This window comes from Carassius auratus, chromosome 30 (genome assembly GCF_003368295.1).
Source record: "Carassius auratus strain Wakin chromosome 30, ASM336829v1, whole genome shotgun sequence".
Classification (NCBI taxonomy): Eukaryota; Metazoa; Chordata; class Actinopteri; order Cypriniformes; family Cyprinidae; genus Carassius; species Carassius auratus.
This window is the reverse complement of record NC_039272.1, coordinates 13,912,706-13,939,640: the sequence shown is the minus strand read 5'-3', so window position 1 is coordinate 13,939,640 and position 26,935 is coordinate 13,912,706. Positions and strand designations below refer to the sequence as shown.

General features: G+C 38.6%; 1 protein-coding gene across 3 annotated transcripts in view; it reads left to right on the top strand.

The window, feature by feature from the left end:
* Positions 1-26,935, top strand: part of LOC113049291 (protein FAM172A) — a 160,178-nt gene that overhangs the window by 113,749 nt on the left and 19,494 nt on the right. For all 3 annotated transcript variants that reach the window (XM_026211504.1, XM_026211502.1, XM_026211503.1), the window contains one exon: positions 430-514. In XM_026211504.1, coding sequence (XP_026067289.1) covers positions 430-514 — 85 coding nt within the window. The remainder of the gene's footprint in view (positions 1-429; positions 515-26,935) is intronic.

Below are 26,935 nucleotides of genomic sequence, written 5' to 3'. Positions count from 1 at the left end.
CAGCATGTTTTATCTTATCTCCAGACCCCGCTTTTCCATGCATGCCTTTGTAACTTTTTCAACTCTGTACCCCATCTAAACAGTACAATTGTTTCCATAATAAACGTTCTGCCAGTATGCACTTAGTGAAAACATTCAGTACATTATTAGCTTGAGGGTATGATGATTTTCTCAACCAAACATGCCTAATTAAACCAGTTTTAGCTGAAGACAAACACTCAGTGTTGAGTTGAGTTGGTGAGATGGTGTCTCAGGGGCTCGGAATATGCCATTGGGAGCTTTGGCAAGTTCACTAGGCCAAGAAAACACTCCTAGGAGAGCCACCAATGTTCCTACCCAACAAAAACTGTCAAAAATGTCAATGTGACATGTCTTTAAGGTACCTATTTGCTTACTCCTGTCTCCTTCCCCCTTTTTTTCTTCTCTCAGCACTGCTGTAACTGGGTGTCAAGTCCTGAGCCCCTGGATACTCTGGTGGACCCCATGCTTAATGATTGCCCTCGTGTTTCAGCAGGTAAGCAACCATATCTACACACCAATCCATATTTTGCATCTTTTACCCTTTACTCACTGGTAACCAAGTCTGTTTGTAGGACAAAGGTGTCCAATCCTGTTTAGAGAGAGCCTTTATCTTACAGAGTTTTGCTAAGATCCTAGATCCTAATTAATTGACTTCAACATGCTAATAGCCGATTTTCCACTGTCAGGCCAGTGCGAGGCATTGCTTTAAATGGGCCGGGCAGGGCTAATAGCCTCAGACCTGTAGCACAGAGGCCAAAATAGTACTGCATTTCCACCGTCGGGCGAGAAGCATGTACAAACACGTCATTAAAATGAAGGGTAACTCCGTGAATACTCAACAAAGAGACACGAGAGAGATATCTATAGAAAGCTTGACATGTCTACTTTAAAACTAAACAAGTGCTGCCGAAAACAGATATTCTGTGATAAAGTAATCCATATGAAAACAACGCGATGTCTGTTTTTCATGTCCCCCTACGTTATATCTAATGTGACCACGCCCCCGCGCTGAACACGTTATTGAGATTCAAACTGAAGCGCGCGGCTTGAATACACCCACACAGAAGAAAAAGCGGCGAGACTGGTCAAGTTTTTTATTGTACTGTTTGCTTCGCGATGAGAGGAATAAGACATAATTCACCCCAAACAGATGCTAACGCATAGTTTACCTTGGAGGTGTGTGCGGAACAACCAATCAAACCTGACTATGTTAGTTGACCAATCAGAACACAGTATGCTACCGAAAGGTGGGGTTTAAGGAAACTGAATCTTTTGAACAGCTTCGCACGAACCGTTTGGGGATCTCTGAGAATTGAGGTAATTTTAAAATGATATTTTGACAAAATGACAATGTTTTTTAACCTTGGATGGATTTAAACCTAATGTACAGGACTTATAAACAGTGATAGGAAGCTTAGAATTTTCATCTTACTGGCTCTTTAAAACTAGTCGAAATTAATTGGTCTGCATAAATATGCAATGCTTCCTTATAACAGTTTACTTGAGTTAGTTGCATGCCACATTGTTGTAGGTATCTACTGACCCACAAATGATAAATATAAGGAATGTGATATCTGGTCTGTTAGATGGCGCTCATTATGAAGTGATTGAATTATACTGTAAAGGCCACAACCTTTGAAATCCTAGTTCTTGCTTTTTTACTAAAATGTGAATATTTTAATCATGCATCAGTGTTTTTAAATAGTTTGGTTTGTCCTTCTTGCCTTGGTTGATTTTAGTATTTAGAGGCATGTCCTCAATTCCAGATTACATCTATAATCTATAATCCAGAGCAGGGAGAGGATAAGGTTCACCTGTTATAAAATGTTATTTGATATTTTCACTCGTGCTTTTGTAGAGAGTACAATACTTCCCTGATTTGACTGTAATCTGGATTTGGGGTGAGGTTGGGTATTATCCAAGTGAACCAGCATTGAACTATGTGGGCTTTTGTGTTTGTGCATGACATTGGTTCTTATTTTAAATTTGTACCCATCTCCTACTTTTATAGAGTGTCATGCAATCTTTTACGGATCTTGTTTTGAGTGTCCCTACAGTTACTACTCTTCCCCAGATCACTGCAGTTATTCTCAGTTATGGTTTTGAGTGGTGCAATGTAAAATCATCACAAAGAATGCAAATATTTTGTCAAAGATTTATCTCTTTGACCAATTAATTGGGGTTTGATGGTTTACTTTTCAAACTGCAGTGCTAGATGAGTTAGTGATTTGATTCTCACATTTTGGTCAGTACATTTTTATGATTTATATATTATTATTACTTATTAGACTCAATTTAATAGCAAACCAAAGACATCAGCATTATTACATTGACTGCCATTTGAATATTGTCAGTATATTTGATTAACCATTATTTTCTATTAATACACAAAATATTTGATTTTAATTAATCCTCATTAAATCAAAAATTTTTATTAAGAAAATAATTAGCATGTTTAAGATGTTTATCTATGAACACCACTGGCTGGTCCTCACAGTTAAGCTGATTTGAGGGTTTTTTGTGTCATTCCCACACACACAGTCTTTTTTACACGGTGTGTGGCTATGTTTTCATGATAGCTATGCTGGTTTTACTTGTGCGGGTGTGTGATGGCAAGACAGAGCAGCTTGTCAGTTACACTTAATCATCTATGAAGCCATGCTGGTACCGACTTACCATGCTGGTATTTTGTATGTGGATATTATGCACATGTGTGTTTGGAAAGGGAAAGTCTTCTGACGTCTCTGTTTTTTTGTTCCTAATGTTATAAAACTTGGAGCCTCCTTCCACCCGCCTAGATTTTTCCCTTTATTTTTTTTTCCTTTTTTTCCCCTTTTCCCCCTCATTCAAAAGCAGTCTTCAGTGGAAGGTCAGTGAGCCTCAGCATTGGCAGAGCTCAGGGAGACTGGCAGCATTTTATCAGTTAGCAACACACTAAAGCCAGTTGAAATATGCAGATAAACTGGAACAAATCTCCTGAAAAGCCCCCTGGTCCGCCAGCACTGGGTGAGGGGAGTTGAGCCTTATGCCCACACTGACCCACAGTCAGACGCTCTAGGTGTTGAAGCCAATTGCCAGCACAACTGAACTGAACAGTAGAGGAAGCCTAGACAAGCATTTGGATGGATTACAAACAGAAACAATGCCAATGTCAGGCTACAGTCTCTGTGTGTGTGTGTGTGTGTGTGTGTGAGTGTGTGTGTGAGTGTGATCGAGCCGTCTGGCCCTGATGGGCTGAATCTCAGACCTGTGATGTGTATCTCATATTTTAAAGCCGGGGTGCAACATGATATTAGTTTAAAGGGGCGGTCACGCCAGACTTTTGTGTTTCATTCACCTCCATTCATAAGTGCACAATACCAAGAGAGTGAATATGTAAGGATATTCAAAGAATTATTTTCTCATGCTGCGTGCAAGTTCAAGTTCAGTGAACACTGACCTGACAAATTCTTGTAGTAAAAAGATTATATAAACATTATAAACGTATTGGCTGAGGATCAAACGTGGAATAAATGCTCATTTTGCTTTGCATGAGATTAGGTTTAGAAGAATATTACATTTAATTAAAAAGAGCAATGAACAGTTGGCTTGTATAGTTGCATGTGTAGATGGTTTAATTTACAATTTATATGTATTATTGCAATTACAGTATATATAACAATATGCTTATTCATATATCTGTGTTTAATAACCATAGAGATGCACATTTAAGTAAGATCAATTATAATGTAATGGCTGATACATTTAGATACAAATGTGAGATCATATTTTTTTTCTTATATTATTTTCAGTGTCTAAAATAATTTGTTGTTTAAAGTTGTGTGCTCCTTATTCAAAAAAAAAAAAAGTAAACCTCATTCCTTCATTAATGAGCCTTGAAAAATCTCACACATTAACATCACACTCAGATCTAACACGTGCTGTGACACCTTAGCTCCTCGAGTATGTGGTAGTTACATCTCTGAAACCCCTGATCACTCGCAGCTTTGCTCCATGCCGTTCCCATTATATGCCAGTGTTAGAAACACAGGTTCTCTTTCGCTTTACCTGGGTTAAAATGAGATTACTCATTGCTAGAACTGATCATTAATTACAAGGAGAACAGTGTCCAGTGTGTAAACAGTGATTAATTGTTAACAAAAGTTAGTTAATGCATACCTGAACTGTAATTATCTGTTCTGCACCATTACAAGAATCCCAACACAGGTGGGTAATTAACCCTAATTGCATTTACAATGAGAGGATCACAAGAGCAGAGAATAACTTTGTTAAAAAAATAAGCCTCCTTTGATGTAGGACTAGATATTTGTCAGTTGATTTATTCACATCTTTTTTTTTTCTTCTTCTTCTTTTTTTTTTTGTCTCATTATGTCTTTTTGTCTTTTTCACCTTTTCATGGTTGGAAGCAGAGTTCTTTTCAAATCAGCTTTGTTTCAACTGAGCAAGACCCTGAAACAAAGTAAAGCAATTTTAATAGGATGTAGCTGCATGTATTACAAGAGGGGGAAAAAAAGTCATATTTTTACATTCTATGAATTGTTCTCCTAAAACGTTCTAATAAAGATGTGTTAGACTGAATCTGTTGGCATGCAGGCATCTGGCCCATTTGTGTAAGTTCACTGGTGCATATTGCTAACGTATACAATGTCACTGGTCCATGTATTTTGCTCAATGGAGAGGCACTGGCGCATGTTGCATTCAGTCTATAGACTTGCTTTATTCAGTGCTCCAAAGGGCCCAGTGTCTCACTGTCATTGAATGCCTGTGACCATGTACCCCTGATGCAGCAAAATCCACTTGTTTGATCTTCCATTGTGAAAGACAGATCTTCACTTAGTTGTACTTTTCCACCCTCCTTTCAAGTGGATGATGGTGCTGGTCCCCACTCCCAGGATGAACTTGAACTTTGTGACCTTTTTTTATTATTATTGTTTAGCACATTTTGTGTCTTTTAAAAGTGATAAGTGATAATTATTTGAATATTTTTGGGGCAACCCATTTATTTTGATCTTGAAAATATGTAGTTTTTTTTGCAAAACTGGATCTGAACATTCCTTATTTTAATATTATACCTATTTAATAACTAGTGATTTGTCATAAACTTTTTTTTTTTCAATTGACTACATTTTTTGGTTAAATATGCAAAAAAAAAATTATAAGCACTTACATAAATTATTTTGTTACAGCTATTTGAGATTAAATATATTTATTTTCATTTCAACAAAGTTGTAAAATTGAATATAACAACACAGAAAATACTATTTTCTAAATACTAAAAACACTGAAACGCTGAGTATTTTAACATTTACAGTACAAATTCACTTTCATTGTAAGATCTTATATATACAAAGTGAATGTATATATTCCATTTAAATCAATATGCTATTTCTGTTTGTATGTAGACAAATATGGAGAGCTGTTGTCTTTCACCTTATTTTTATTATTATTATTTTTTTTTTACCAGAGAACCCATGGGTACCAAGTATCAAATTGTTATCAATATATATTGACACTGGATCACAGTGCAGTGATTCCCTGTGTTTCCTTTTTCCGAATATCGTGATCTTTTTGGAGCAGGTGGAATGAAAGTTTGATGGCATTTTTGTGCAGTCGGCTATCATTTCTCACTGCTGCTCTCCCTTGTCAGGGATCAGAAGACACGGCCTTCATTTTCTATTCCTCTTTAAAAACGAGATGGAGCCTAAACATCTTTGATCCGTGTGCTTCTCGGGATGAGTGGCAGGGCCTGACCCACTTGGCTCTTGGCTTTATGTAATGAGCTCTCCGATTAAAGAGCACCATGCAGGAACATTGTGCTGTATAAGGAGTACTATGTCATCTCATCCCACACTCACTGTTTGCCTGTCTGTCTCTTTCCTACGCCCTCTGATGGGATCACATTCATTAGGAAAGATCTGGAGTTGTTGTATGAAATATACATGCACGATTTGGTCAAAACTAATTTTGTGGTTGAATTTTGAATTGTTATATGACACTGTTCACTCTAGATGTCAAGGCTAAAAACAGCGGCTCACATTGTACCTGGAATTAAAAGTCTCTCTCTCTCTTTCTCTATTTAATTCAGTCCAGTTCAATTCTCTCTTGACCCGCTTTCTTCTCAACCGATTCATACAACCCAGCTCACATGAAAAATTAATTAGTGTAGTTTTATTTTTATATAGAATTACCTCCTCCTTCTTAGTAGTTGTAAGAAGGATTATTGTTGTTGTTTTTATATGGTTTACAGTTATATGATAGTAATATAATGTAATACAGAGTCCTTTTTCACATTATTATTGTCCTTTCCATGTTGCATAGCTCATTGGTCCGGTTTAAAACAATGTGTGTTTATTGGGCAGAAAATTGAAGTAACAATTCCCAAGTTTCAAATGTGGTGAAAGGCTGTAAACACCTCATCCACACAATCAACACGTCCTGGGGTCATCATGTAACATTAGATTTGTGCGATAACTTAGTGGCCAAAAGTGAACCAAACCTCCTGAGGTTGGGAACTGCTGAAGACAATGTATCCTGAGCCTAACAGAACTGCTCCTTCATGCTACATTTTTATTAATGAAGTCACATGATTTTGCACACTAGGCCATATTGTAGATTCAGCTGTAGTTAGAAAGGAGATGTGCTTGAGTTGGAAAGGCAACAATTAAAGAGGTTGGTGCATCTGTCTTCTTTAACACTGCTTGTTGGATAAACAAGCATATCTGTCTATGTTGAACTTAAGTCTTAGTTTAAGTACTTGATTAGCAAAATGTCATCCACCTGGCTTTGATAGTCTCTGCTTGTTTGAATTCAGTTCATGTCAGAGTTTGATAGATTCTATGAAATCCCACAGCAGGTTTCTTTGATCCCAATCATCAGCTCTCTATGTTTTTCACTGTTATGAGGTCAGCACCCACCAGATCAGAGTCAGTTAGCATTGACCAGCCTCTTCCGACCAGTCAATATCTGTGATCTTTTATGTTAAAGATTAATTTATCAGAGATTTGAATCAGCATATGCCTTTGTTGTTTACGTTTAGAATATAGAGCAAAAAAGCTCTTCGACTGTAAGCTGTGAATGGCGTGTTCACTTCCCTTTCAGGGCAGAAATCAATATGCTGTGCGTGTGTCCCTGTGGAAGAATGGAAGACACATTTTGTTTCATTGTGTGTGTGGCATAGTGTACTGTCATAATGAGTCTATAGGGTAGACTCATTTTATCCAGGCTATTGTGATTGAAGCCTTAGCTGTCGGAGGTAAAAAGCTTTTGCTGTCCTTTAACATTCCCAGCCTTTTCATTTACAACAAGCCTGCTCTTGGGTGTTTATTTATGCATTTATACATTTTACAAAATGGGAACTAGTTGCTGATCCTTATGGGTCAGGCTGGACATGTTCGTTTTCTAACTATTTCTCATATTTTCACAAAATGTACAGCGCTTATATCTCCCATAATTTCTAGTGCAGTATTGCCTTTGTCATCTAACTTACACATTTTTACATCTAAAAATGATTTGCAATACTGTAAAAGGCTTGATTTGCAACACTGTGAAAGGCTGAATTTGTAGCTAAACGTTATACTGTATGTAAGAACTGTAAAGCAAGACTTGTTTGGACTATTAAAAGCATAGACCTAAATCTCTAATTATAACATTAATGGTGCTATTTGCAAAAATGATCCGGCACTTCTGGTTCTTAATTAAACGTTTTGACAGCTTTGCATTTGTGCTATTCATTTTACTTGTGAAATTATAGTCTTAAAGTTGCATGCATTCAGTCTAATAGAATATATTGAGCTGCAGATATTTTCCTTTGTAGTTCAAGCTGTGATTGTGATCTCATAAATTCACTTTCAACACATATTAGATCATCCGGACTGATTCATAATCATGATTCATGATTTCTCTGTAATAAACAGTGAGAAGTCTGTTTCCTATCCTCACATTCCATCTAGGTTTTATTCATCATGACTTAAAGTGTGGGATGAGCTGGTGCAAACTGACAAGAGTTCAGCTGGGTTCAATGAAAAATGGACCGTAGTTTTGCAACCTCAACTGTTTTATAATCACATTATCATCCCAGACTTGACCATGAGGCCTTCTGGGTATTACCACATATTAGAGGCCAGCATTCGCCATCCTACTGTTAACTACTGTTTTCTAGATTCTGGATGAGAGTAAGTGCTATACTAGAATGTGACTTAGCTTCATAGTAAATCTTTTCTTTCTCTCGCTTTGATTCTGTTTTTGTATCGTCATGAGTATGCCATTTGTGAACCGTAGTTTCGTTTCTATTGCTCATTAAACATTTTTATCTTTAAGCACTTTCAAGCATGTCAGGGCAATAGTAGATGAGTTCATTTCAAAATGAACTGTAAACAGATAGCACCATAATTAGATGAATAGAAAACTCAGTTGGTTACCACACTTTTGTTTAAACCTGTCTTTCCTGTTAAACCCAAGCTTCTTAACAACACAGTTTACATCCTGTTGACCACCATCCATTGTCACGAAGTCAGACAGAGGGCAGCGACAGATTAGGAGCTGGGGACATGGATCTCATTGAGCCATATGGTGCATCCTATAGCTAAAGCAGAGGATTAAACCTGGACCCTTAACCCTGCAGATGGACGGCAATCACGCAGCTCCATTAATTCTGAGCTCTAGCATTTTGTTGATGTATAAATTCTGTATTTCAGCAGAAATTCAGGTACCTGATCCTAGATTTCTTTTTGCTTTGAAATGCAAAGAGACAACCCTGTGCCCCTTCAGTGAACTCGTGGTGGGTTAATCAGGATCGGACCCAATGATAAAATTGTTTCCTAGGTTTTTCCTTAGGATTTGTTTCTAGTTATTCGCAGAGCTGTGAGACACTATAGATAGCATTAGTGTTCAAGCTATGGCTTGAGGGAAAGGATTAAGAGTATTTCTTTACAGCACTGAACCTGTTACACGTGAAAACAAACACTCCCATGGAAACAAAAGGGCGAGTGAAATGGAGGAGAATAAAAAAAACTACATTGGACAGCAAATTACTTACTCAATACATTTTGCTGCTTTGACATTGTGTTGCTTGGTTATTGTCTCATGGTGCACAGTAGCAAATATTAATTTCCCGCAATGCATACAAACTAGTATTTCTTAGTAGCAATTTAAAGGGGCCGTTCACCCCAAATTTTAAATTTTGTTATCATTTGCTCACATTTATGTCATCCCATGTATGAAAGTGTTACTTCTGTGGGATTCAAAAGTAGATATTTTGAACAATTTACTTGTCGCCCTTTTCCATAAAGTTTCATCTAAAGTTTTCAAGCTTCAAAAAGTATATTTTAGCACCATAGTAGTCCATATGACTATATCTCAAGTCTTCTGAAGCCATACAATAACTTTGCGTAAAAAAATCAAACCAAAATTTATACAGTAGCAGCAGGACTCCTCCAGTCATTTTCTTAGCTTAAACACCCACCCCTTTTTAACAACCAACTGCAAGCTTGTATTCATGTCTCCCATCAATTCAACAACCAACAGACAGAACCAAGTCCCCACTTATTTGATTTTTTATTTTTTTCCAAGAATATGTTTCACTTGGATAACAAGGAAGAAAAGATGTGTTGCTCCTTCTGTTTCATGATGACTTTAACCCAAAAAGCATAGCAGTTCAATCAGTCAATGAGTCTATTTGAGTGAACAGATCTTTCAGAACTGATTTCTTGAAGAAAAAAATAAATTATTATTTAGCTTTTTCAACTTTTCTTAGATTCTAAAACAAAATTCTTATTTTTTTTATCTTCTATGGAAAAAAGTACACAGTTTTCATTTAATGCAAATATTTAGATTCATGTTTATGCTTTCTAGTAGTTGCATCAGACTGTCAAGTGAGTTGTTTTGTTTTGTTTCTTTTTTATTTTTACCAATCCTTTAAAAAAATGAAAACAGTATTTTGTCGAAGTGAACATCTTGCCCAGCCGTCTTTGGTCTCCCAGCACAAAGTTAACATTGACAAATCCGTTGATCCGCAGTGAGTTTGTTAGCACTCAGATGCACAGAAGACAGTGTGGGAGAACTCCTTATTATCAGCAGCAGTCTGCTACTATCAGTCCATCAGCGCAAATAAATGGCTCACTGACGAGCCCCTGCCACGCCGCGCAACACAACTGTCAACATCTACTCACTCCTTTCTGACAGGGGCCCCATCTGAGGATATTAGACTTATTATTTCCATTTTTCTCTCCCTTTCACATCCTCCTGCAACAGCTCTCTCCCCCTTTTCCCTCAGAAAAGATGTGCTATGAGTGTGTTTCATGCAACCAATTTATTACATTTGGAGACTAATGGGGCGCTTTGCTTTGACAGCTTTTGATAAGGGAGGGTGAGAAGTCTCTGCTTTTGCCGAGGGTTATGGGAACTGCAGGAGTCATGATAATTACTATCAAAGCAGCAGTAATGCACATAATAAAATACTCCGTTTGAGAACACAAATCAATTAATTAGGACCTGATGTGTCATCCTGTGTTATGTTGTGGTGTTATTTCTCTCTTACGCCTGCTCTTTCCTTGTTTCGTTTTTCGTAAAGATAACATTTTAGTGCATCTAGTTAAATTTCAGCACGTTTTGATGTGTGTACAATTGTGGCTTGGACCAGCCCCACCTCCCCCACCGACTGTGATCTTTTTATAAAATTTTAATTTAATGAAATGCACATTTAATATGATTGTTATAGAAAACAGTGGGCGAGGAAAAATGTGCATGAATGCAATGAGAATATATTAAGAACGTACATAATTGCACACGATGATTAGAGAAGAAACATCCTTGAACGTCCTTGAGCTCCATAATCAGCCTCAAAATTTAAATATTTATTTGTTTCCCTTTTTTGCTGGAAAAAATAGGATATTATTTATATAATTATGTAAACAACGCTGAGCCCCCCCCCCCTTTCTTCAGCGAGCTGCAGAGCGCAGCAGTGACCTTGGCTCGTCTCCCACTCTTCGGCTTGACAGATAAAAACTTTATTAAGCGTCAGCGGGACGAGACGCAAACAGCCTGTGACACCCATGTGCATTGAGTATTAGGGAAATATCGCAATTAGCGGTTGATTTCCTACAGCTAAAGTGTCGAGAAGAAGGGTAATAAGCAAGGTTTGTTTGTGGCCTGGAAAGCCATAATTATAAACTGCTTTGAGGTTGCACTGATCCCTCCATGATGCTATTAGCCGTAATCCCAAGTCTTCTCTTCCTCCCACACCCTACAGCCCTGTAGGGCCTGCTGCCACCCCAGGTGCCTCCTCTCAGATGCCGCCCTTTGGTGCACCCTCCGACAAGCGCCGACATGGCTTGATTGTGAAGAGGCTGAAACATGTGAAATGCAAATGATGTCTGTTTTTGCACTCGCTCGTTTGGGATAAAAGGGTCCACGAGAAGGTCGAGATAGACTCTGGCCCGGTTAGCTTCAAAGAATTCGTTTCTGAATACTTGAAACATCTTTTTAATATATTTCACGGCTTTATATCTGCAGGCAGATGAGGCTCGCGGTAGCACACCTGTCAGTGTGTGATGTGTTAAAGCCTCTCTGTCCTGTGTGGAGTTGGCAGGAATGTGCTCTCCCTAGCTGTCTAATCGCAATGACCCCCAAATGGCCCACCTTATCACCTCTCCCTCTGAGAGGCAAACAGAGAGCGAGTGGAAAACATGGCCTTCGCTGCATGTGTTTGAGTGGGTTTAGGACTTATCTAATCAGCAGGGGGTTTGCTGTCCATCCCCTCATGCACAAGCACTCACTATCATGCTTCGGCTCCAATGTCGTATGTGTGTGTGTCCTGGAAAATCTAAGAGTGGGCTTTGTGAGTTTTTAGTAGCTGAATAAATTTCTGCATTGATGTCATTCCAAACCTGTATGACTTACTTTTTTCAGTGGAGCACAAAAGTCTTTTTGTACATATGTGACCTTGGACCACAAAACCGGTCTTAAGTCACTGGAATACATTTTTAGCAATAGCCAAAAAACCATTGTATGGGTTTGTATTTTATGATTTGTATAATTGATTTTCCTTTATGCCTAAAATTATTATATTAAGTCAAAATCATTTCCCATTAAGATTTTTTTGTTAATTTCCTACCATAAATATATAAAAACTTAATTTATGATTAGTAATAAATTCAATCCAATCCACTTTATTTCTATAGCACATTTTACAAACACAATGTTTCTAAAGTGCTGCACAAAAGATTGATCATACAAAACTATTTAAATATATAGAATACAAATGATAAAAATATTGAATACCACAAAGGACCACACAACTCAGGTGCAGTTAAAAGCTAAAGAGTAAAAATTACTCTTTAGACGAGACTTAAAACACTCAACTGTAGGGGCAGTTCGGACATGGAGGGGCAGAGCGTTCCATAGTTTAGGTCCAACCACAGAAAATGCCCTGTCCGCCCGAGTTTTAAGTCTCGACTTAGGGACTGCAAGCTGTAGCTGGCCCTCTGACCTCAGTGTCCGTGCTGGCGTTTAAATTTGGATGAGGTCCGAGAAATATGTTGGGGCCAGTCCATTCACAGCTTTAAAAAAAAAAAATCTTAAAATCAATCCTAAAACGAACAGGTAGCCAGTGCAATGAGCCAAGAATTGGAGTTATATGAGCGCTCTTTTTGGTTCCTGTTAAAAGACTTGCTGCAGAATTTTGGACTAACTGTAAGCATGAAAGTGTGTGATTTATACCTATATATATATTGTCCTAACAAACCATACATCAATGGAAAGGTCATTTATTCAGCTTTCATGTGATGTATAAATCTAAATTTAAAAAAAAAATCCCTTATGAATGGTTTTTTGGTCCATGGTCACACATGATCTTAAAAATATAAGTTTTCACAGAAATGCCATAAAAAAATAAAAATAAAATAAAAAACATTTTGGTTTCCACAAAGCACCTTGCAGTAAACTTGCAGAACCATTTTTAGTGTGAAGAACATTTTAATAATCTAAAGAACTGTAAATAACCTTTGCACAATGGAAAAGTTCCATGGATGTTAAAGGTTCTTCATGCAACCATAGATGCCAGAAAAGAACCCCATGTTTTAAACCCCACTTACTTGACAACAAAAGCTTGAAATGTTCTTCAAAATATCTTCTTTCATAAAAATATACCTTGAGGTATAATAATTAAAGAGCCCTGTTATTACATTTGAGTATGGAATTTCTAATCTGGAAAACCCAAATACCAAATGCATGGTTGTTTATAATCAGCATTTGCTTGCCTCGTGCTGCTCTCCTAAATGAAGTGAACACAAACACAGCCTGATGATGTCCATACCACCATCACAAAGGGAAACAACGGCTTTATCAAGTACAGTTTAAGAATGCCTCGTCTCTCTGGAGGAGTAAGTCTGGCGCCAGCTTCTCCTTAAAACAGCCAGGAAACATCTTAATGAATTGTTCAGGGCTGCTATCATTGGTTAATTAGTATAGCTTACATTACAGAGGAAGGATTCAAGTCTAGGTCAGAAAAAGACTTCAAGGGTCTTAACAGGTTAAGGTTGAAGGCCAAGCTCTCCCTTTTGCCTTTTAATCAAATGCCATACCTAGGGAGATTTACAGAGATACAGAGATCTGCAGTGACCTTTGGCCATAAGGTGTCGTTTCTGGTCACATGTCCATTGGGCTCCTGCTGCTGGCTAGGAACTGACAGCAGCCTCGGGGCAGGGTGGTTCTTTCCAGGGGTGTGTTTTATCCAGAGTTGGGCTATTCCTCACCCCTTACACACCAGCAGCTCTGGTACACAAATGGAATGCTACAGCTCTGAGACTCTGTTTGGTAAGACTGCCCTCGGAACATGTTCATTCATGGTCATTATATTTTCACCCAAAGAAGTGCTCCAATTAATGAGCACTGAAAGTTATCCATGAGTTAGCAGTAGTTATATATAAAAATGAAAAATGACTAATAAAAATTAAGAAACAACCTGTCCCGTGCCCTATAATGTAGGGATTCTTCACACTTGCCTTATCTTTTAGAAGCTTTACAAAGCTGTCTGTTGCTTACATGAAATTGAGTCCTGTGGCATGGGTTAGGGCCTCCCTCTAGATCTCTTACATTTAATCCCAAATTAAACTCTGAACTTCTCATCCGTGTGGTATTTTGTGCAGCATAACATTGTTTCTTTGACCTCATTCACCTTGTCCATTTTATCCATGCCTGCATTGTCTTTTTTTCTGGAAAATGATATTACAGAGTTTAGGTCATCATCATCTTTTATGCCTTGCTACTGTAATCCTATTTTCTGAGTCATCTGGTAGTGTCAGCAGATGGTGGTCTGGGGAGGCAGTTTGACACCCAACTCACAGCTGTCTGGCCGGCCTGACAGGCCTCCTTTGTCTCTCAGTCATCACTCCAGAATGGTGCCTCTCTGCCTCATTGTGTCTCTATTTAACCCCCTCTCTTTTGGAGTGTTTCTACTAAAATGTGTGTAATATATGCAGTAACATAACCGCCAAAGTTCTCCAATCAAAATAGGAGTCTCTTTTCTTTTCCCCCTCATGGTCTATATGTTTTTGTTGTTGTTTTGTGTGTGTGTGTGTGTGTGTGTGTGTGTGTGTGTGTCGTGGATTGCTATCTCTCCTTCTTTCTCTCTATGGCTCACCCTCATTTTCTCCCAGTGTGTTAATGAAAATGTTAGAGTGCAATAGAGAAAAAGAGAGGGGGCTCAGTATGGCCCCCTGCAGAATCCCGCTCTCTGGCTTGCTTCCATGCCCATGGTCGCTTGGCTTTACTTAGTTCCAGCTCAGTGCCTGCGGCAGGCTGAACAAGCTCAGCTTTAGATTGACCCCATGGCCCAGGGCCACTCCTACCTCATTCCTATGATTATCTTTGATATTCTTTTGCTCTCCCTCATTCTTTTTATCTTCTCTTTTGGTTGGCTCTCCCATCCCCGTGAAATATCTTCATAACACTTCATTACAGAATTAATTTGTCAAGTGAACACCATAGAGACAGTGGGCAAAAGGGACTTGAGAACGAGACAGATAACTGTGCATTCTCAGCAGGTTTGTAAGAAAAACCTTCATATAGAAGAAAGGGGGGTTCAAAATCACTATTGAATTTAAATAGTGTCACCTATTTTCTCACCTTCAAATTGTATTTTAGATTTGTGTAAGAAACTGGTAAAAAAAAATTAATGTCTTGTATTTGTGGATCGCTCTGTTCTCACACATCATCTGTAAATCTCTTTAATCATTATTCCTAATTTCAACCTCATTAGTTTAATTGCATTACATTAAGGTTGGAGGAATTGTTATTGAGTGCCACAAAAATACTTTTTGCTGGTGTTGGGTTTATTACTAATATTTATTTTTGTCGTCGTTGTTGTTGTTGTACAAAATGACATTTTTCTCTCATTCAAATGGTTTCATTTAAATGGCTCATTCTGTATTGATTCTGAATTTTTCTGAATTCATATACACACATCTATATGCTGTGGAGGTCAGTGTAAAATGTCATCTATCTTAAGGCATCTGTAATTGATATCAGTTGACTTGCAAATCAGCACTAGGAAATTTTTTACCTGTGCATTTATGGCCACTAATCTTAACCTTCAGTTGCAAAACAAGAATGAAATATTATATAAGGATCATACTTTTTCAGTGTATGTCTTTGTAAAGATTCACTATTACTGTACTGTATTATTAGGGACCTTATAGTATTCTGATTTGATTAATCTATCCTATATTCTATCTTAATGGAATCATTTATTATGTTTTCTAACATCCAGTTTGTCTATATTTATGTTTGTATATTAAAAGTTGAGTCTTTGGCAGCTTAATAAATGCCTATTCCCTCACAAATATCCCCAGCATTTATGGATGGGCAAAAAGACATTGGTAATGGTTTATTTAGAATGAATTATAAATGCATTTAACAAGTTAGCAAATTAAATGAATTGCAATAAAATGTGACATAATGGTGTTTTTAAGAAATAGACTCTACTTGAATTAGTTTGTTAAAGTTAGGCTCTTAATGGATGGTAGAAATATGGTCTTCTGTGATTGTTGTTAATACACAAAGAAGTATTTTAACGTGGGATTTAGGCTTATTAAATGTTTAATTTATCAGAAGATTATTACTTTCTAGAACGAACTAAAATGGATACAATTACTCATTTGACCAAAGCACTTAATAGATGTGTTGGTATGGATATTGGCTTTAATTGTATATGGTATAAGACCCACAATGATTATAATGAAATGCACATGCAAAAGAAGTGCTCCTTATGTGATGTGATTGATTCACTGTGTTGGGACCTTTCCTCAGGTCTGTGTGTGCTGTGTGTGTGTGTGTGCGCGCATGTGTTTGTGACATATCAGGACACAACTCTGTATACTGACATGGGTATAACACAGGTATTACAAGGAGAGGGTGACTTATGAGGACATAACCCATGTCCCCATTTTTCAAAATGCTTATAAATCATACAGAATTAGTTTTTTTTTTTTTTTTTGAGAAAGTTAAAATGCGCATATTTTCCTGTTAGGGTTAGGTGTAGGGTTGGTGAAGAGCCATAGAATAAACAGTTTGTACAGTGTAAAACCATTACACCTATGGGATGTCCCCACTTTTCACAAAAACAAATGTGTGTGTGTGTGTGTGTGTGTGTTTGTGTTTGTGTGTGTGTGTGTTTTATTTGCTCAGGTTCCAGTAGTCAGACAGCTTGTTCACGCACTGAGTGAACTGTCCCAGACATGCTGCGTGAGGTGTTTGTCTGTTGTGCACAGACAATCAATACTCTCCCATTTAAAGAAGTCTAAGGTCAGGCCTGTGCACTGATAATGTGAATTGTTTTGTTAGATAGTCAAAGGTCAGATAATAATTTTTTTTTTCAACCACTTTCCGTCTGGAATTGATCAGTTTCATCTCCTGGTGGGGTCGACTACTGCCGTTAGCTAGCTTATCTAAACTTGCTGCACATCTTTTCACAGGCTACATACTGTATGTACAATGTGGTATGGATCTGCTGATAGGTTGGGACTGTATATGAAGAGATCAGATGCAATACCCTAACCCTAACCCTAAATGCCATCTGAAATTTTCATCTAAAATTAGGATTTTTATCAGGCTCCTATATTTATGTTCAGTTATGTCACTTTAATTGCCTGGAAAAGGACCTGCACATTGCCATTACAGTAAAATGACTCCACCTAAGCATAGGAGCTTGATTAAAATCCTAATTTTAGATGAAAATTTCAGATGGCACTTAGAGGCTTTCGCATCTGAACTCTTCATATGGACATTTCTTCTACTGTTAGTTAATTTTCACTATGTGAACTTATTTAAAGTTACTCCACCCCAAAATGAAATTGTATTCATCAATTACTTACCACCATGTCGTTCCAAACCCGTAAAAGCTTCCTTCTTCTTCAGAACACAATTTAAGATATTTTGGATGAAAACTGGGAAGCTTGTGACTGTCCCATTGTCTGGCAAGTAACTTACACTGTCAAGGCCCAGAACAGTATGAAAGACATCATCCGAATAGTCCATCTGCCATCAGTGGTTCAAACGTAACATTATAAAGCAACAAGAATATATATACATATATGTTATTATTATTATTTATTTTTTTACGCAAATAATATTTTTAGAGAGAGAGAAAACATAACGTCGCGTAGCCTATTAATAAGTCGCATTTTCTTATTTAATTCAGAAATAGGCCTAATGCCAATGCAAAATGTTTACATACATTATAATAAACACTGTAAACATAGCTATGGTATTTTAGTTCCCCTCACTCCACAACAAATAATTTCAATTAACAGTACCCTATTTAAAAAAGAACAAGAATAAAAAATAGCCTATAAGTAGTTATAGCAACATAATCGACAAGCCAAAAATAATTAATTTAGGCTAAAACGAAACTGAAACCAATGTTTGTAACATCATGGCGGTACTGTGATGGCACTTAACAGCACAGATTTTATTAAATGTTTAAACTGAGCAGTGTGGGGTTTTTTTTCTGCATTGTCAAACTAGCAAAGCTTAACTTTATGCGCGTATGCGGCGCCAGCGCAATCAGTTGGTTTTCTTTCCTTACAACAGAGGAACCAACTTCTGCTTTTAGTCATAAAGAGTAGCAGAATTGTATTTGTGTACTTTCACAATAAAAAAAAAATCTTTGTGCTTAAAATAAGCCTACAGAAATATAGCATGCCACTTTCTGTTTTGCGTTTCTTTTCATGCAGCAGAAAAATGAAACTCTGCATTTTTCGTTCATTTTCATAATGTATTATTCAAGTAAAAATTTATTTCTCGTATATACCTATTTATTGACTATATATAGCCTGGCTTTATTATGTTTTTCTCTGCTCGCAGAAGCTCTGCAGAGACGTAATGTGGTATGAAGACCATGTTCTGTTGTTTGTTGCTTTTTGTGCATGTAAAATTAATCCTCGGGAAGCAAATGTTAGTATTTTTAATGGGTCACAGACACTTATCCTTTCTAATTTAATTTAGTTCTAATATAAAATAATCTTGTTGGTTAACGGTTAATAATTGGTTAACGAGCATCAGTTGTCGGTTAGGAAAAATAACCAAAATGAACATTCCTAGTATTTACGCTTTGATTTTAACTAAAACACTGCATACATGCGACACAGCTGACACAGAAGAGAGTACACTGCTTTAGTCTAGAGGATATTCTCCAAAATGGCACTACGGTGATGGGGAGAGACACAGAGGAGACAAATTGTTGAATAAAGTCATTCTTTTAGTTTTCTTTTTTTTTATTCTGACGATGCTTTTCATACTTCTCTGGACCTTGACAGTGTAATTTACTTGGCAGCGAATGGGACAGTCACAAGTCTCCAAAATATTGTGAATTGTGTTCTGAAGGCGAACAAAGCTTTTACGGGTTTGTAATGACATGATGATAAGTGATCAATGACAAAATTTTCATTTTGGGGTGGATTAACCCTTTAGTCTTTTTGTTTTTGTATAAATATTCAGTGAAAATATTGAACTTGTTTTGTCTTGACATGTCTCGTATTTGATTGCAAGCATTTCAATGATAATTAGTCTTTTGATAATAAATTACACTAACCTTTGATGAAACTTGGGTATAGTTATATATATATAAAACTATAACTATATATATATTAAATATATATATATATATATATATATATATATATATATTAAAAAAAAACATTGTTTTGATAAGTGATGCCCGTCTAAAATTTGACGTAAATAATTTTCTCAAAATAAATATTGAAAGCAATTTCACATATTTAAAATATGTTTTATATAATATTCTTTATAAAGTCTTAAAAAGTAGAAAAATAAATTATGAAAGGATGTTTAAAAAGTTTCAGGGTGGAACAATTATTAAAAAAAAAAATTATCACTTGGGTCATAAGAAAATATTGTTTGGTCAGTATAAAACTAATAGAAGTCTACGGAAAGTCCCCACAATTCACAGAAACAAATGTGTGTGTGTGTGTGTGTTAGTGAGTGAGTGAGGTTAAGGGGTGATGAGGTCTCACTCACCGGAGCCTCAGATTAAGAGAGTCCTGCCTGAGTTACTCTTCATCATTAAACTATTAGTGCAGCAGCGGGACGAGCTCCACACAAGTGGCTCTGCCTCACACTGCTGTTTGTTTATCCACATAATCAAAGTCAGACAGAAAAACACCAAATATAGAGAGAACCTTGCTAGTGTTGTGTCTGCTGCTGTGTTACACAGAAGATAACAAAAAAAATTCTAAAAAGACAGAGTCACCTGCACTAACAGGATTGTATTTGGATTCATTCACTTATACTCAGGAAAAAACATATATGAAATAATAAATGAATAAATGTCATTTAAAGTAATATATTATTTAATAATTTCATTTTAACTGAATAAAATAATAGTTGACATGTTTTCAAGGAGAAAGCGATACAGTCTATTTACAGGTATGTAAAGTTTATCGGTTTCCATCTGTTACTCAAGGCGATTGATGTGATTTGCCTGCATAGGACACAATTGTCATTTGTAAATGCTTTTGGTTGTTTTAATTGCTTCAGGCATCACTGAGATGTCTGTTAGATGTTTCTTTATGTCTGCTTTTTTGATACTGTGAATGTAAAATTCACGTAGAATTTCATACATGAATCCTTCTGTGGTATGTTCGTCATTCTGTACCTTCGCAAAATGGCTTTAGGAAAGCAAGTTTCTTCCTTTAACGATCTATAATTGTAATTTGTTTTTCAAACAACAACAAAAATACCAAGAACCCCATATAAAGTTGCAAACAAATATCAAAACCAATTGGCCTGGTCAATCTAGCATTCGTCTTTGTAGATTTTCAAGGGTTAATGAATGCCACTTGTATTGATCTTTATGGGAAATGTTTGTATGATACAGGAATCATTTAAAGGGTGTTGGTGGGGAACAGCAGCGGTTGCCGTTAGCCTAGCCTCTCCAAGGGGCATTGAAGAATCAAAATTGCATATTGACAAAAGGGCTCGGGTGAGTGAACCCCGGCAGCTTGAAATAAACTCATGCAGCATAGTCATTACTCCTGGCTACCGTGGTCTCCCTCAACCTTGAGCCAGTCGATAAGCTATTATAACCATGCAAATTGTGGCTAAATCAGAGACCTGACATATTGGAATTATGGTCTCCCTCAGCCACCACCTTATACATCATTATCAGAGCACTGGCAACAATATGCAATATGCTTACTGTTGTTTCCATTAGGGTTAAAAGGACTGTAGTAAAATGAAAGTAAATGTCTTTGTGGAGTGGAAGGCAGCCATAGTTCTTTTGCTCGCAGAGGGCAAGACCAGATGCCAAGTCTTTTCGGTCAGGGCAGATACCTCAGCGGTTGGAATGATGTAACACGGTGTAAAAACTGTGTAAACACCCCAGTGTCCTTGTCCTTGGGAATGTCAATAGGTACGCATTAGCGTACAGAGAGAGTCGTGGGTCAGGTTGGGCAAAGCGCCACCGATTTGACAGCGTAACCCGCTGCGTGTGAGGGTCGATAGCCTCTGGTCTCCATACATTATCAGAGCCTGGGGTCATTATAAACACCGTCCGTTGGTCTAGAGGAGATGTTTGACTAACACCACTGTTCTGCATTCTCCATGGATTGTTTTCAAGAAAATGCTAAACTCTTTACTTCGTATTACCTCATTTCCTCAATCATACTTGCTTGGCGTACATTAAAGCGCATTAATCAAAGTTTTACGGATGACTGATCATTTGTTTAGTATGACTTCCTGTCACAGTTGGATGGCTGCTTTGATTTACGAAACCTTCCAGTGTATTAAGTGGATTTAGAGGTGACAGTGCATTGATTTGTTTCCACTGTCAGCTTGCTCTTTTGCGGCGGCCAGGGTTCAACCTGCAGCCACGTGGGCTTCACTTCGCCAGGCTCCCGGCATTCTGAATTACACAAATTTGTTCTACCAAGGTTTTCCGATCGCTCGCAGATGGGCAGCGATTAATCAGAGAGGTAACTGTGAAGTAGTTTGCAATTAGACGGCAAAGCTCTGAAGCATGCTAATTGAATCAGAAAATTAGAGCGACTGCGCAGTAATTGGCCAGTTCCCATGCAGCAGGTGCCAGCCCACTCGACTGTGGAACAAGGTATTTAAGTCACATTAGCCAGAGTAAAAATATTCCTTGATATGGAACAGTTAGATTTTCTGCTTGTTTTCACCAGCTATGTCACCGTTGGCGAACCAAGCCGCCTCGCGGCGCAATTACGACAAGCACCGCCGCACAGGAAATCGACTTTCCACAATCCGCCTCCTCTCCTGGAAGAAGTGAGAGAGAGAAAAAACAGCATGACAGGAAGTCGCAACTCATTAGCAGTGGCTGCAGCAGCACGAGGGAGCTAGGATTTACCAGTGTGCCCCCTGTTTTTTTTTTCTGTACACAACCTGAGCTGAGAAGGAGGCTAGTCGATGCCATCTGCATGTTTAGGTTTTCCTTACGTACAAAGAACTGGCAGCAGAGTTTTTTATTTTATTTTTTTCCCCATTGGTTAACATTTAAAAAGCTTTTTAACAGGTGTCAACTGCAAGAAACGACAAGCTTTCATTGTGTATGTTTGAGAAATGCCTATCCTCTCGGTATGAACTCTATACCGCCTAAGCCTTATCTATCAGATCTACGTATAACAGCGCTTCTTGCTTTCTGTGGTTTAGATACCAATGCATCATTTATTACCGATACGGCCTGTGAAACTTGAATGGCTCATAGGTGTTTTCTTATCTTCCCGTACCCGCAGAGGAAGAGTTCAGTCTTTTTCACCACCACCATCACCAGCTCCCCCTCAACCTGGCGGCATTGGCAAACATGAAAAACTGAGGGGAATTAAAAATGAATCACTTTGCAACAAGTCTTGGTTCGTGCACTCCCAAGAAGTGCCTTTGTTATAGTGAAATGACGGAGCGAGCAAGGAAGAGAAAGAGGAGGAAAATCCCCTGGTGGAGCTGAGCAGAACTTTAAACCCTGCTGGGTGCCAGTGCTGTTTGTGGGAAGAGCCCTGAGTTTGACTTCTGATTCTCTCTCTCTGTCTCGCTCGCCAGTTTCCCGGCCTCCTCAGCATGCAGGGCTTGCTCTCTCCCCCCTCTTTGATATCTTCATCTGCTCTGCCAAAGCAACGGGCTGGCTGGCATGTGAACTCTTGACGAAAGTGGATTATTCTCCCTGCCTCTCACCCCATATGACTTATTTAAAGCAAAACAATTGCCTCACTACATAGAAAGGTTATTACTGATTTAATAGAGAAATTTCATAGGAGGGAATTCAGCTATGCATGGGGTATTTTTCAGACCTTACTGAACATATTGTGCAGTCTGATATTTAAAGCTGGTGTATGTAATTTTGTGTGTTGCAAAAATAGTGACTTTTTTTTGTCTGCCATTGTTGGAGAAGCATGTACACGCACGTCACCGGCTGAGCCTGCGTGATGGCAAGTTAAGCATTAATTATTGATTTTACCATTTGATATGAATTAATACATTCAACAGGAAAAGTTTGGAATGTGTGCTACTGTTAATCAATGATACAAATACTGCAACACTTGAAGGCAAGGACTATCATGAGATCATTCAATAAGTAATGAGCTGAGAGCTTTATCTCGTGCGGTCTTGTTGTACTATCAATGTGATCAAGGAACAAAAAAAGTTGTGAAGGTCATGGCTGCTCTTTCGCCCTGAAAACCAGGACTGACCCACAGTGCATCCAAGAATAACGTTACCTCAGTGGTTACTAAACAAGCCAAACTAGACCCTTACATTTAGTACAGATGATAAATAGGGGAAGATAGCTATGTCAAGTTTTATAGTTTGTTCCCCATATTGCACAGAAAGTCCATATTTTATCTAGCTTTCACTGTTACAACAATTAGAGCTTCGTGCTAAGTCAGCTTAGTCGATTTTAATGGCTGTAAATGAGTTGGCGCCAGAGCAGGAGCATTAGCACACTTCAAATTAAATTCTCTGTCTCACCAGCCTTGTAGCTGAAGATGCTAATATAGCAGAACATTGTGCACTAACTTCGTCCACTCAGCAATGCACTGGTGCCACCAAACTGTGTTCGGGCTAATAAAGGATTGTTTAGGATAAAGTAAGGTTCTAGTGACCTGGTATTGAGCTGTCTCCAGTTAAGGGGCAATTTAGGCCACGGAGCATCTGATAGAGAGACCCCTTGTACTGGAAGTGGAGTATATGTTACTTGCGTCACTAATGCAATTAGTCATCATGGTTGACTTGTTACATCAGGTACTGTATTCATGGCACAGGAGATATCCTGTCCTTAAGTCACACTGTAGGGACAGCAGAGCTGTGGGGTAAAGTGTCTGAGCGCAGGTCAAGTTAAGCAGGATGGATGCTTTGCTCTGCATCGATAACACGTAACCCAATTAGCTTTACTGCACTTACATTTGTGCTGAAATGACTCGATGGAAAGTGATGCTATTGTTGGGGTCAGTATAAAAATGTACAGGTTTTTGTCTGTATGTGAGAGTGCTTATAGCAGTCTTTTCTGCATTAAGCATTTGGGCTGCCTGCTTAATCAAAATAAGATATCAATACAGTCATTTTACAATTTTACTGCAAAACAAAGGGTATATAGTGTTACTATATTTTTTAAATACCTCTTTATTTTATTATTATTCCAAACTTGAATCTTTAAAGTTTATAATTTTGTTTAGAAAACTGCAAATGTACTGGTAGTTTTCCATAAAGCACATTTCCTATAATTAAAAAAAAAAATAATAATAAAAAGTATATAAATAATAGTAATGCAATGTGTAATTCACTCATGAAGTGAAGTAAAATTCACTCATAATATACTCTTCTTCTGCACCCACTTTAAAAGTCAACTGATTTTTTTTTTTGTTGACTTCATCAATCCCTCTTAATTTCCCTTTTTACTCTAGTATTAGTATAGTTTGTTATAGTATTTGTATAGTAGTAATGTCATGGCCCACTTTTATAGTTATTTCCATTTTTAATAAATAAAAATAAAGTTGTGTCCTTTTTTCCATCCATGTAATGGCATCAAAATGGGTTCCAACTGCATTTCACGTAGGCTTGAACATTTTCTCATTGAATATCCTCTTTCACCAAGGAAATGCATCAGATTGCAAAAATCTAAATCGATTTGAACTGTTTCATGTTGACATTATCATAAAGCATTTTGATTCTTTGTAACACTTCACACTATAGTTGACCGCTCAGATCACAAGTGCCTTTTAACGGTCAGTGTGCTGCTGTAATCCACTGTAAACACATTTAACCAATTCCCGCTGCACAGAGCGGGTGCAAGCTGCTTAGTTTTGTGGCTAAATCTCGGCCGCATCCACACTCATTTCCAAAAAGCCTCCAGCGGTCCGAGTGATTGGCCAGCAGGTGCATCCATGCATCGCAGCTTTTGCCTAATTCCATCTGGACCTAGAAAACAGGCGACTCCCCAGCCTCATCTCCGGGACAGTAGTCCAGGGTCATGGGCAGTGCCAAAGGTGCGTGTGAGTGACGTGGCACACTGGATGACCCTGGCTTTTGGCAGGGCCACAGATTTAATGGGATTAGCTGGCTAATGCAGACTATGTTTCTGTTCCTTGCTCCTGATCCTTTTTTAGCCCCAACCCTCGGGGTTGTGCCAACGTTCACAGGTCGAGGGCAGGACAATAGAGCAGCCAGAAAGGATGGGATGGGCCAAGTTACAGCGTGAGGTTGCCAGGGATGCTCTGGGTGGCGTTGAGCACTCAGGTATGGACGTGACGAGCTGCCATGTTCTTAGCCTGTCGTGACCTGAAGAATGTTGAGTCGTCTGAATGCAGGAGTTTCTAATTACCGTAAATAAGTGGAGCCTAATTGTAACCTTATACACTCTTTACATTGATAGTCATCCATTAGGAGTGTAATCAATGTACGGCTGGTCTCTTCCCTTCACAGCACTCAGGAACAGTTCCATGTTCCCATGTGTTGCTCAGATTGGCTTTGGTAATTGCTCAGGCAAGCATGTGGTACAAATCTGCTCTCTGTACAGAATGGTGCAAAGCCACCGTAGACTTCAGTTGAACTCTGTCTCAACTGTCTCCTTTCCTTTCCTCAAAGCCCCGACGTGGCCTCCTAACCTTTCGTCGGGGCTTAGTCCTTTGTCTGGTGCACCACATTATAATGTACACCGCTTCTGAGCCGTTAGTTGTGGATACCGCTGTCCAGGTCCATGACAATTAGCTTGGGTTTGAATGGCACAGGTGTGCTCTGGCTGATCCTAGGTCAGCGCTCGGCGGGCGCTTTTGACAGCCCCTCCGCATGCACTAGTGCACAGGTGCATGCAGCAAACACCTGTGCGCTTGTGGCCCGGGGACACAGACGGGCTAGAGTTCCATTAGCGTAACTGAAATCAGAGAGCAAGCTTGTGGGGATACGAAGGGCCTCCCTTCTGTTACCTCTTTCTCCCAGCAGGCATGTTGTGACCGCCACACACACAGATAGCACTCTTCCTCCATGTAAATATGCACTCGCTCGCTCAGACATACATGATCACATAGCCCGACCATGATTATGTTACCTGGCCGTGTCATTACACTCTTTTGTGTACACATCGAGCCGCCATTTCTCCCAGACATCAAATCCTGTTTGTTCTCGCGTCCGCATCTCTTACACTCTCTCTCTCTGGGAATGCATGCGAAGAGATTTGTCAGCATGAGAACATGACAGACGACGTGGCCCCGTCGGCCAGCCAAAAACAATATTTAAACATTTAAATTAGGTTTATCGTAAGCCCGCTTGGTTTCACCGAGCTGCCATGAAGACGTACAGATGGAAACTACATATTAAGTGGATTTGTGTTCCCCACGCTAATCGCTGTCTCGCTGTCGTCGTCCTCTGTCTCTTTTCACTCTCAACAACATCGACGTTCCAGCCGCGGGAAGCTGTACTTAGCAAATACGCCCGTCTGCGTTTGAAAGGTCATGAGCATTTTCAACGTTGTCCGCTTTCAATGAAAGTTGGCTCACGACTTTAACTCCGCATCTCTCCGCCAACACAAAGAGATGACACGTTTATCATCCCTCTCTCTTAGTTATTCATGGATCTGTCTCTGTTCCTGCTCGACAGAGAACATGATGGAGATCTCAGAAGTGTAAAGCGTCCTTGTCAGTTTTATTTGCTTCTACTGCAATCAAGGTGTCAGGTTTCCGGACTTCATACATGAATAATTTTCAGTCCGGATGAGATTTCAAATGCTGAATATTTCTCTTCGTGGCTGTGCGAGTGGGCATTTGTTTGAATTGTTCAGTTAGTGTATTAGGGGCATCTTTCAGCTCTTCGCATACTGTGACAGTTATTATATCGCCCATCACTGCTGCCATTTCTGTAGGGTTAAAGGGGTAATCTCTCTTGACTCTTGTGTTCCTTTCAG